The sequence below is a fragment of the Drosophila ficusphila genome, unplaced genomic scaffold, assembly GCF_018152265.1.
Source record: "Drosophila ficusphila isolate 14025-0441.05 unplaced genomic scaffold, ASM1815226v1 contig_470, whole genome shotgun sequence".
In the NCBI taxonomy this organism is placed as follows: domain Eukaryota; kingdom Metazoa; phylum Arthropoda; class Insecta; order Diptera; family Drosophilidae; genus Drosophila; species Drosophila ficusphila.
In genome coordinates this window covers 1,267,492-1,279,675 of record NW_025064389.1, presented here as the reverse complement: position 1 = coordinate 1,279,675, position 12,184 = coordinate 1,267,492, and the positions used below count along the sequence as shown (strand labels likewise).

At 45.6% G+C, this 12,184-nt stretch overlaps 1 protein-coding gene across 2 annotated transcripts in view; it reads right to left on the bottom strand.

The window, feature by feature from the left end:
- Positions 1 to 12,184, bottom strand: part of LOC108098859 (aminopeptidase N) — a 304,344-nt gene that overhangs the window by 218,832 nt on the left and 73,328 nt on the right. The window contains exon 1 of one of the 2 annotated variants that reach the window (XM_043208486.1): positions 408 to 435. The exons of the other annotated variant lie outside the window; for it this stretch is intronic. Within the exon in view, the coding sequence (XP_043064421.1) occupies positions 408 to 413 (6 nt within the window). The 5' untranslated portion in view covers positions 414 to 435. Of the gene's footprint in view, positions 1 to 407; positions 436 to 12,184 lie in introns of those variants that run through there. 2 annotated transcript variants of the gene reach the window in all.

The window sequence follows — 12,184 nt, the reverse complement described above, 5'->3', positions numbered from 1 at the left end:
TTTTTCTCAATATAAGTGTCGGGTCATCAAGACGCAGCAGATATGTAGATTCTCTTAATGCTAGCTCTTAGCTTATCTGCATAATTACCATCGCTCTCTCTCTCTCTCTTTATCTTTCTACTCGCTCTCTCTCGTTGCTTGTTGCTTTATACTTTCGGTCAGCAATCGGCTGATCCGCGTCTTGATTCAATTCAATTGTATTACTTCCTTTCGATCTCTCGGAACATTTATAACTCATTTTCGTCGAAATAAAATCGCTGCTCTCGCATAAATCGAACTCAAAATTTTTGTTAATTCTTTAATTTCCACAGCTAATAAAAAAGCTTAGTAGCTAAACATTTGGTGACCCCGACGTGATTTGTGCATAAAAATACCCAGTGCAAGCCACAAGAATTAATTTATTTTACCAGCATATCTCTTTTTATCGGTGCTGCAGCTTCGTTGTGCGTTGGCCGACCATAAACAAAACAAATTCGTATAAGTTGATTTGTGCAAATAATATTACACAAACTTGTACATAAGGCGGTATATAGACCAGTGCGGACCGATTTTCGTTATTTCCCTTTGCGCTCATCTTCCCGCTGAAGCCGAATTTTGCCCGCCGAGTTGCAGCTGAATTGTGCGTTTGCCTGCCCTTAAACAATATTAATGTATATACATATATTAATTGATTTGTGCAAATAAACAAATTGTAACACAAACTCATACATAAGGCGATATATAGACCAGTAGCGGATCATTTTTCGCTATTCCCCTTTTGCGTTCATCTTCCCGCTGAAGCCGAATTTGCCCGCCGAAACTGCTGCATTTATTGTTGTTGTTGTTGCTGCTTAACATGTCTTCAGAAAATTCGGTAAGCGTTACCGGCAACAGCAGCTCAAACAGGGTAACATTTCTGAAGCGCAAGGCAACTTCAATGTTTAATAGAGTGGAGCGGTTAATGGAATCTCTTTCAAGTTCGGCTTTGAATTCTTTTGACGATTCTGGCCTTCATGTGAGGTTGGAACTTATCGAGGAACTCAACGAGCTCTAAGAATTGGATTTTGAGGAAATTGGAAATGAGTTGGAGGAGAAATTTGATGATGTCGTCGTTATTCTGAAGTCTACGGTTCGATCGGAGATCACGAAACGCGCCTCGCAATTACTTCAGCATTCAACTTTTGCTGATGGAAATACGCCAGGTCTTTCCGGCCATCAGTAGCGACAAACTCCCCGAGCGATTCCACTTCCCGCTCTTGAACTTCCGAAATTCGCTGGAGGCTATGCGAATTTGGCAGATTTTTATTCCATGTTTACATCCATCATAGACAGTCATCCTGACCTGACCAACATAGAAAAGCTGCAGCATCTACGTTCATGCCTGAGGGATTCTGCGTTGGAAACCATCCGCTCGCTGGAAATTTCGGATGGCAATTATTCTATTGCTTTGGACTTATTGCAAAACCGATTTGATAATTTTCGTTTGGTTTTTCAGGCACACATTACTGAGATCCTGGGGCTTAAGGCAGTGCAGAGTGGTTCCGTCTCGATACTTCGTGATTCGTCAGATAAATTCAACGCTCACATTTGTGCTCTAAAGGGATTGGGCACGACTGAACAAATCGCAGGATGCATCATCGTCCAAGTACTGCTGCAAAAGCTAGATTCTGCGAGCCAGGCCAAATGGGAAGAGCGGTTAGAGGATCCAGCATTCGTCAATGTAATTCCGACGTGGGAATCCATGGCATCGTTTTTGGAGCAGCGATGCAGGACATTGGAGACTATGGATTTCGCCATGGCAAGCTATGCGTCTGGCAATCAGGTGGGAAATAATAGAACGTCTAATTCCCCTAGATCCGCTTTTGTTGCCACAAATATCAACCCATGGATTTGTTCATACTATATTGCTTCTGGTCACTCTATTCACTACTGCCAAGATTTTAAAGCCCTGCCCCCTGCTAATCGGCTTCAAGAAGTGAAGAGACTCGCTCTTTGCATAAACTGCCTTAAGTTAGGGCATCAGTTGAGGCAGTGCAATTCCAGCAATTGTCGTGCATGCGGAGCTAAACACCACACACTCCTTCACTTGGGAAATATTGCACCCAATACTGTCGTTGAACCATCTGCCGTGCCTTCCTCACCCACTGCTCTTATTGCTCAGGATTTCAGTACTGACATTGTGCTCCTAGCAACTGCCACTGTTCTCATAAAAAATCGGTCTGGAGTTTTCGTTCCATGTCAAGCCCTTCTTGACCTCGGCTCTCAGCTGCATCTAATAACATCTCGCTTCGCAGATCAGCTTCAAATAAAGAAGATAAAGACTTCGGCTTCTGTGACTGGAAAGGTGATTCCAGCTTTGTTACCAATGGCCACTCAGTCAATATTACGATGCAATCCCGAACCTCTGAATACACGGTGAACATAACCGCAGTTATTGCTCCCAATATAACTGAGCGACAGCCTAGTTTCAATGTGGACATCGGCAGCTGGAAAATACCGCAAAACATATGTACAATTAGCTGACCCTACGTTTTATGTCCCTCAGCGTGTGGATCTTTTGATTGGAGCCAGTTTGTTTTACGAGCTGTTGTGTGTTGGGCAAATTAAGCTCCCACCTGGATTACCGCTTATACAAAAAACTCGCTTGGGATGGGTGGTTTCCGGAGGATATGGCGTATCCAATGCCTATCGTTAGTAATGATAATAGCTTGGATCGACTTGATGATTTTCTTCGTCGATTTTGGGAGGTGGAAAGCTGCTTGGAGCCAATTGCGCATGCTACTAAGGAAGAACTGGACTGTTGGGCGCACTTCAAAAAGCATTTCATTCGTTCCCCTGCTGGAGATTATTCTGTTCGTTTGCCTGCCAAGCTCAACCTGGAATTATTGGGTGAGTCCTATCAGCAAGCTTATCGTAGATTCCTATCCCTAGAGAGGAAGCTAGATCGTCGGCCAGCCTTGAAGGCCCAATATGCGGCTTTTATAAAGGAATACTTTGACTTGGGGCACATGTCAACAGTTGCTGGCGCAGACCTCGCTTCATGTCGCTCCTTTTTGCCTCATCATTGCGTCACAAAGGAGGATAGTTCCACTACAAATCTTCACGTAGTTTTTGACGGATCTGCCGCTACTTCATCAGGCTACTCTCTCAATGATTTGCTCATGGCAGGCCCCGTAATTCAACATACCCTGTTCCAGATTTTAATTCGATTTCGCTCATACCCGGTAGCCATCACTTAAGACATTTGTAAGATGTACCGTTGTGTCAAGGTACATCCAGAGGACAGCTATTTGCAATGCATTTTATAGAGGACTTCCCCACAGGACAAGCTGCAAGTGTTTAAGCTGGGCACAGGCACTTATGGCACGAAGCCTGCATCATTTCTGGCTGTGCAGGCTATGCATCAGCTGTCAAGAGACGAGCATTCTTCATTTTCGCTTGGGGCTGAGGTCATTCAGCGCGACTTTTACGTAGATGATCTGATATCTGGAGCCCAGACCGTGGACGAGGCTATCATCATTGTAGATCAGACCTCTAAAACTCTGTCCAGAGGAGGCTTTAAACTTAGAAAGTGGTGCTCAAACGTGCCAGCGGCTTTGTGTGGAGTGTCTGACGAAGATAAGGAGTCATATTTGAAGTTTGATGACGGCACTGACTTTACCAAAACTCTGGGTTTAGCCTGGGATCCTGCTTCTGATCAGCTATTGTTCTCCTTTTCTGTCTTGCAGTTGACCTCAAGTCCCTGTAGGCGTTCTGTCTTGTCTGCCATTGCACGATTTTATGATCCTCTTGGATTGGTTGGTCCGGTGATAGCAAAAGCAAAAATTTTCCTTCAGCAATTGTGCAAGGAAAGGTTATCCTGGGATGAAAGCCTTCCTGAAGCTCAGAATACGGAATGGAGTTCGATATGCAGGAGTTTTGTGCAAATCAAGCGTTTGTGTTTCCCTCGGCTAGTTCTGTCTCCAAACTCAGAGATTCAGGTCCATGGATTTTGTGATGCCAGCATGGAAGCATACGGCGCCTGTGTCTACATCGTGTGCAGTGGACAGTCGCAGTTGCTTTGTTCAATGTCAAGGGTCGCTCCCTGGAGCTTTGTGGGGCCGATCTCTAGTCTAAGCTCATCTCGCAGGTAGCTGGGACCAACGTATTTAAGGGACAGTATTATTGTTGGAGTGACTCTGCGGTTGCGCTGTCCTGGATCTGAGACGACCCCTCCAGATTCAACATGTTTGTGGCAAACCGAGTTGCTGCCATCCAAGAGCGAACCTATTCGATGGAGTGGCGTTACGTTCCAACTTCTTTGAATCCGGCTGACATTCTCTCCCGAAGTGTCCTTCCCACTGAGCTGAGCGAGTCCCCTATATGGTTTAACGGGCCGACATTTCTTTGCAGACCCAAGATTGACTGGCCTCCCCCAATCCTTGCTGAGAAGTCAACACTTGAGCTTCGTCGAAAGGTCCTGCTAATTAAATCGCCATACGTAGACATCATAGCCTGTTCCAAATTTTCAAATTCCTTAGCTTCGCTTCAAAGGATTTTCGGAAACCTCTTTAAATTTATCAATCGCATTCGGCAGCCGGATCTTAAGGTTTCGGATATCCAAAGCGGTACTCAGTTGTTGCTTCGTCTGGTTCAGCGTTCTCATTTATGGGAAGACATTAAACCCTTGCAGTCTAAAGGAGTAGTAGCCCAATCTAGTTCGCTTGCATCTCTATCTCCTTTTATTAATCAGTTTGGGCTTCTTAGAGTGGATGGCCGACTAAGGAACTCGTCGCTGGATTTCAATGCCCGACATCCAATCATATTGCCACGGAGCCATCCTGTCACTGCCGGCATCGTTACTCACTTTCATGAGCGCAATCAGCACACTGGACTTCGAGCCTTACTCTGCATAGTTCGGTCCCAGTATTGGCCTATAGGGGGAGGAAGACGGTGAGCAAGGTTTTGAACAAATGCGTCAGATGCTTTCGAACGAAGCCTCGATTAGTGGAGCATGTAATGGCGGATCTCCCAAAGGAGCGATTGGATGGATCTCATGCATTTGAAGTCACTGGCATTGACTTTTGTGGACCATTCTTTTACAAGCCGGAAGTGCGAAACAAGGCCCCAGTAAAATGCTACGTTTGCGTCTTTATCTGCTTCGCAACAAAGGCCATTCACTTGGAGTTGATCAGGGATCTCTCAACGGTATCATTTCTGCATGGCCTCAAGAGATTTATATGCACCAGAAGAAAACCGCGGCAGATTTGGTCGGACAATGCAACGAACTTTGTGGGTGCACGCAATGAGCTGATTGAGTTGAGACGCCTGTTCCTCAGCGACGAGCATCAGAAAGCGACGTTGGATTTTTCCTAGCGGAGCATATTGATTGGCGTTTTATTCCTCTCAGATCGCCACATTTTGGTGGTCTCTGGGAAGCTGCGGTGAAGACGGCGAAGCACCATTTCTACCGCGCTATTGGGCCTTCAGTGTTGGCCTTCGACGAGCTGCGGACTCTTCTGTGCCATATCTCGGCAGTAGTTAACTCCCGGCCTTTAGTCTCAATTTCAGAAAATCCCGCTGACCTGGATGTGCTAACGCCAGCCCACTTTCTGAATGGTGGCCCACCATCCTCATTCATCGAGCCGGATGTGACCGCCCTTAACTTCAATCGGTTGGATGGCTGGCAACGTGTGGCCTACTTGCAGCAGGTCTTCTGGAACCGATGGAAGGAAGAATACCTGAAGCTACTGCAGCAGCGCTCCAAATGGCGTACCCCGTTGTCAGTGACGTGGTGCTGGTTAAGGATGAGAACTTGCCTCCGATGAAGTGGCCCCTAGCGAGAGTCGTTGAGCTTCTGTGTGGTCGAGATGGAGTTGCTCGAGTTGCCGTTCTCAAGACAACATCTGGAGTGACAAAACGAGCAGTTAATAAGCTGTGTCTGCTGCCTCTTAAGGATGCTGTTGAAAGCCAGGCTTCCAACGAGGGGAGTATGTCGGGTCATCAAGACGCAGCAGATATGTAGATTCTCTTAATGCTAGCTCTTAGCTTATCTGCATAATTACCATCGCTCTCTCTCTCTCTCTCTCTTTATCTTTCTACTCGCTCTCTCTCGTTGCTTGTTGCTTTATACTTTCGGTCAGCAATCGGCTGATCCGCGTCTTGATTCAATTCAATTGTATTACTTCCTTTCGATCTCTCGGAACATTTATAACTCATTTTCGTCGAAATAAAATCGCTGCTCTCGCATAAATCGAACTCAAAATTTTTGTTAATTCTTTAATTTCCACAGCTAATAAAAAAGCTTATTAGCTAAACAATAAGAGTTGTTAAAAAACTTGATATTCAAAAATCATGCTCATGGGATAAAAAACAACGATGTTATCAATTTATTTCCATTAATTCTGTTCGGAGCAGAACCCCTAACTTGTAAATTCTACCCTAAATTCAAATGTATAACTGCTAATGTAAAGTAACGTAAACGTAAACGTAAAGTTGTTTACCAACACCCGCATAATGTAATCGCGCCTAACTTAGCTTATCTTGTTTTTATCTATCTTCTTTATCATCACTTCTTATCGCAACTCTTAACCGATTTACATCTTTTCGTTCGATCTCGCTAAACCCTCGCAAGCAAGTTGTCGGTCGCGATCTTGTATACGCAAAAACATAAACGTTGTAAACAAATACAAAACAAATAACACTCAGAGACACAAATATAAAACCACATCTCATTTAAATCACAAACATTGGCCTTTTTTGGAAGTGCACAAAGCGGTAGCAACAAATTAGTTGCATTCCTCTGAACATTTGGTGACCCCGACGTGATATACGTGGGGTGTGTTTTTTATTTCGTCTTTCGGTTTTCACAAATCGGTGAAAAGGCCTATCAGTGCATTTGGACACCACTTCGCAATTCGGTGAAGAGGCCTGCAAACATATATATGTACATAAATTCCTGTGCTTGGGTATTATTTGGCGCGCTTTCTTTTGTGATCTTGTTCGCATACATAACCACAGTTTGATCTTGGTTATATAAAGTGCAGTGCACATATAAGCCGTGTTAAGCGAGGTCAGTGAACGCTTACGAATTTGTTCCGTTGCATTTTCGTCTCTTGCATTCAATTTCGTGCAGTTGCATCGGCAGCTTACGGTGATAGTGACTTTCGTATACTCTTTTTGAAAATGATGGCTGAAAGTGATTCGGTTGGTGCAAGATCCGCGGCGGTACCAAGTGACTTAGACTTTTATAAAGCGAAGGCTGATGCTACCTTAAGACAGGTAGAAGCTTTAAAAAGCTATCTGGAGTCAGATGAGGCGGTCAACTTCGACGAGACTGATCTTCAAGTGCGACTTGATTTTGTCGATCAAATGCAAGTGGACTTTGATAAAAGTCAAACCGCGGTCGAAAGGTTAGACTTGCAGGAGTTGTGCAGTGACGCTCGGTCAAAGTTCGCAAACACCTACCTCGTGGTAAAATCGCAAATTTCGCGTGAGCTTGGCAAGCAGCGTAGATTTTCAGCCGTGAATTCTACAGCCCTTCCACATGTCGGTGGTGATTCGAGACCCGCTGCGCGTGCCACAAGGCTCCCAGAGTTCAAGTTGCCAAGGTTCAGCGGTGCCTATATCGACTGGCCTGATTTCTACGCGATGTACAACACCATTGTGGGCAATAATGATGACCTGAGCAACGTGGAAAAGTTCCAGCATCTTCGGTCCTGCTTGGATGGCACAGCGTTGGACACAATTCGATCACTGGAGCCCACGGAAGCTAACTATGAGAAGGCTATCGAATTACTAGTTTCGAGATTTGATAACAAACTTTTGCATTTTCAGGCACACATACGGTCTATCTGCGGGATTTCAGGTGTGGAGCAAGGATCGGCAGCGAGCTTACGACGATTAAGCGACCAGATGAATTCGCATCTGCGTGCGCTTAATACCATGGCAACGACACAGGAGATCATGGACGGTCTTCTGATCTATCTGGTAGCTTCGAAGTTGGATCGCCACACTCGAGAGAAATGGGAAGAGGGTCTGCAGGCAAACAAGCTGCTGAAGTGGAAGGATATGGCTACATTCCTGGAAAAGAGGTGCCGCATGTTGGAGAATCTTGAAAATGCTATGGTAATCCCGACACCTAGCAAACAGGTGGGAAAACCTAACACTAACAAAAGCATTCATAACGCACTCGTAGCATCATCATTAACCTCCTCTTCATGTAGCTTGTGTGAAAGTAGAGATCATTTCATTTCTAAATGCGCTCAGTTTTTGAACCTCAGTCCCACCTTGCGGTATAAGGAGGCTAAAAGGCTGCACTTGTGCCTAAATTGTTTGCGCAAAGGCCATGGTATGCAACAGTGCAAGTCTGGTTCTTGCAAACGCTGCCATTCGAAGCATAATTCGTTGCTTCACATCGATTCTAATGTCATCGCCGCACCCTCTCCTCCAACTACCACTACTAACAGTCAAAATGTCGTTTCGCTCTTGTCGTCATCATTCTCTGAAGCTCCACCTGTTGTCTCGTCAGATAGTAAGACCGACTATGTGCTGCTTGCAACTGCCATCGTATACATCAGAAATCGATCTGGTGCATTTGTCCCTTGCAGAGCCTTGTTAGATTCTTGTGCTCAAATCAACATCGTCACTTCTCGTTTCGTTAAGCAGTTGCAACTCACTACTCGTCAAGCTAACACATCTATATCTGGAGTTGGTGAATCATCATTGTCATCAAACGCAACCGTCGATCTCGAAGCACACTCCAGGGATAGGAAATATCGTACAGCACTGACAGCAGTAATTAGTGGCAAGATTACGGATTATCAGCCTCATTTCGATTTAAACGCCCTAGGGTGGAACATACCACCAAATCTTGTTCTTGCTGATCCGTGGTTCTACAATAGTCAGCGTATCGATTTGTTGATAGGAGCTGGCATTTTTTACGAATTGCTTTGCGTCGGGCAAATGCGATTAGCCGAAAATCTGCCCATTTTGCAAAAAACGCGTCTTGGCTGGATCGCATCTGGAGGAATTTCGTTCTCAAACTTGAAGCATTCAGCACTTGCAGTGACCACCGAGCCCGTCATCCAATCGGAAACCGATTCCTTGCCAGGCATTGTCAAGCGGTTTTGGGAAATCGACAGCTACTGTGGATCTTCAATTGTCGCAACTGATGAAGATGTATTGTGCGAGCAGCTATTTCAGAACACCTTTTCTCGACTCAGTTCAGGGCAATACTCAGTTCGTTTGCCTGCCAAAGCCAGCTTTGATATGCTCGGCGATTCTTACGGTCGTGCCTTACGTCGATTCAAGACGCTAGAGGGCAAATTGCTCAAGGATGTGGAATTGAAGTCGCAATACGCTGCATTCATCAAGGAATACATCGATCTACAGCATATGTCGCTTGCTTCTGAGCAATCAGTAGCCTCGCAGTATTACTTGCCTCATCATTGCGTGCAGAAACCAGATAGTACAACCACAAAGCTACGAGTTGTATTCGATGGTTCAGCTAAAACGACCTCAGGGTATTCTCTAAATGATTTGTTGTTTGCAGGTCCCTCAATACAGCCCAAGATCTTTAACACACTGCTTCGTTTTCGCTTTTTCAAAGTTGCATTATGCGGGGACATCTGCAAAATGTATCGATGTGTCCGTGTCACTAGCCCTGATAACTATTTGCAGTCTATCTTATGGCGTGACAACCCAAATCAACAAGTCAAGGCTTATACGCTCGATACGGTGACCTACGGCACTAAGCCGGCTGCATTTCTGGCAATTCGTGCTATGCAGCAGCTATCCTACGATGAGGAAGCTGAGTTTCCGTTGGCAGCCAAAATAATTCGCAGAGATTTTTATGTGGACGATCTCATTTCTGGAGGTGACTCGATCGAGGAGGCAGCTCAAATTCGTGAGCAGGTGAAGGAATTGCTATCCAAGGGTCATTTTCCAATTCGAAAATGGTGTTCAAATGAGGCAGCAGCTTTAGAAGGCGAGTTAGAAATTGATCGCGAGAAAACGCTCAGGTTTCATGACGGAACTGATGTCCTCAAAGCACTCGGCTTATATTGGGATGCAAAATCGGATCACTTGCTTTTCTCATTGTCTGGAACTATGACAGAAAGCGGTGCAACGAAAAGATCGATTTTATCGGCCGTTGCCAAGTTCTACGACCCTCTCGGATTGATAGCACCGATTGTTACCAAGTTAAAAATATTTCTGCAAATTCTTTGGAAAGACAAACTGGATTGGGACGAGTCGCTTCCGCAATCTTTGCACTCCTCATGGCTGGAGCACATGAAGCAGATTTCAGCGGTCAAGCACTTAAAATTTCCTCGTTTCGTTATGCAGCCCAACTCGTCGTTGGAGATACACGCCTTTTGTGACGCAAGCTTAGCAGCGTATGGCGCCTGCGTTTACGTCAGATCTGAAGTTCATGGCTGTGTCTCAACTCATTTGCTCTGTTCCAAATCTAGAGTTTCGCCCCTAAAAACCCTCACCATACCCAAATTGGAATTATGCGCAGCGCTATTGTTATCAGAGCTCATCTCAAACATTGCACTAACCATTTCATCGGATTGTAATTTTTATTGTTGGTCTGATTCAACCATAACGCTTTCTTGGATTCGTAAACCTCCATCAGATTTTAATATCTTTGTATCCAACAGAATTGCGCAGATTCAGGATCTCACCAAAGGCATGACATGGCGTCATGTACCAACACATTGGAACCCTGCCGATATATTATCGCGTGGATGTTCACCTCTCGAGCTCTTGGAGTCGAACCTATGGCGAGAGGGACCTCCATTTTTACGTTCGGATTCATCGTGCTGGCCAAATATAGCGCCTATTGTGGACGACTTGCCTGAACGTCGACGCATGGTTTTAGTCGTAGCCGAGAAACAGGATATCTCCTTCGATTGTAAATTTCAAAACTCATTTGGAAAGCTGCAGCGAGTTTTTGGATATATATACCGGTTCTGGCTTCTAAAGTTTCAAAATCAAACGCGTCGCAAAGGACCACTCACAGTCGATGACGTCAAAGGTGGCACACATCTACTCATCAAAGGAATCCAGCGTGTTTCCTTCGCAGAGGACTACAAAGCATTGCGAAAGAACAAGCAGGTTGCATCAAATAGCAAGCTCTCGTCGTTGCATCCTATTCTGGATGACTCAGGACTAATTCGTGTTGGCGGTCGCTTGCAAAACTCGCTTCTGGACTACGATGCGAGACATCCCATTTTGCTGCCAAAGGATCATCCTGTCACTCAAGCAATCGTCGCTCACTTTCATCACAAGTTTTTGCACACAGGACCGCAAAGTCTACTAGCTGCCTTGCGCCAGAGGTTTTGGCCAATTGGAGGCAGAAAAACAGTCGCAGCTATTGTTAACAAATGCATCAGGTGTTTCAGACTGAAGCCGAGAATGATGGAGCACATCATGGCACCCTTGCCGGCCAGCCGAGTGCAACCAAGTCGTCCTTTTACAACGACTGGAATCGACTTTTGTGGCCCATTCTTCTCGAAATCGGAAGTCAGGAATCGACCGCCTACGAAGTGTTACGTGGCAGTTTTTATTTGCTTCGCAACTAAGGCCTCTCACTTGGAGTTAGTAGAGGATTTATCAACCGCATCGTTCCTCGCCGCTCTCAAGCGTTTCACCAGCATCAGGGGCAAGCCCAACACGATCTGGTCGGACAACGCAACAAACTTTGTTGGTGCGAGAAACGAGTTGCAGGAGCTCAGGCAAATCTTCCTCGCTGATCCTCCAAACATCGAGCTTCGCAATGACCTGTTGTCTAATGGCATTAGTTGGCAGTTCATACCCCCCGCTCGCCTCATTTTGGTGGCTTGTGGGAGGCCGCCGTAAAAGCAGCCAAATATCATTTTCACAGAGTGGTTGGAAGATCGGTTTTAACCTTTCATGAACTTCGTACTCTCGTTTGTGAAGTTTCTGCCATGCTTAATTCTCGACCACTCTGCCCCATTTCAGAAAATCCTAGCGACTTGGAGGTGCTCACGCCTGCTTTCAACGCCATAGACGAACCCGACATCACCCACCTCAACATCAATCGGCTAAGTCGCTGGCAGCGAGTTTGCCAGATGCAGCAGGCGATTTGGCACAAGTGGAGCACTGCCTACCTATCGCTACTCCAGGAACGTGGGAAATGGCGGTCAGAAAAGGCAAATTTGTCGCCCGGCAGTATAGTCATCATTAAGGACGACAATCT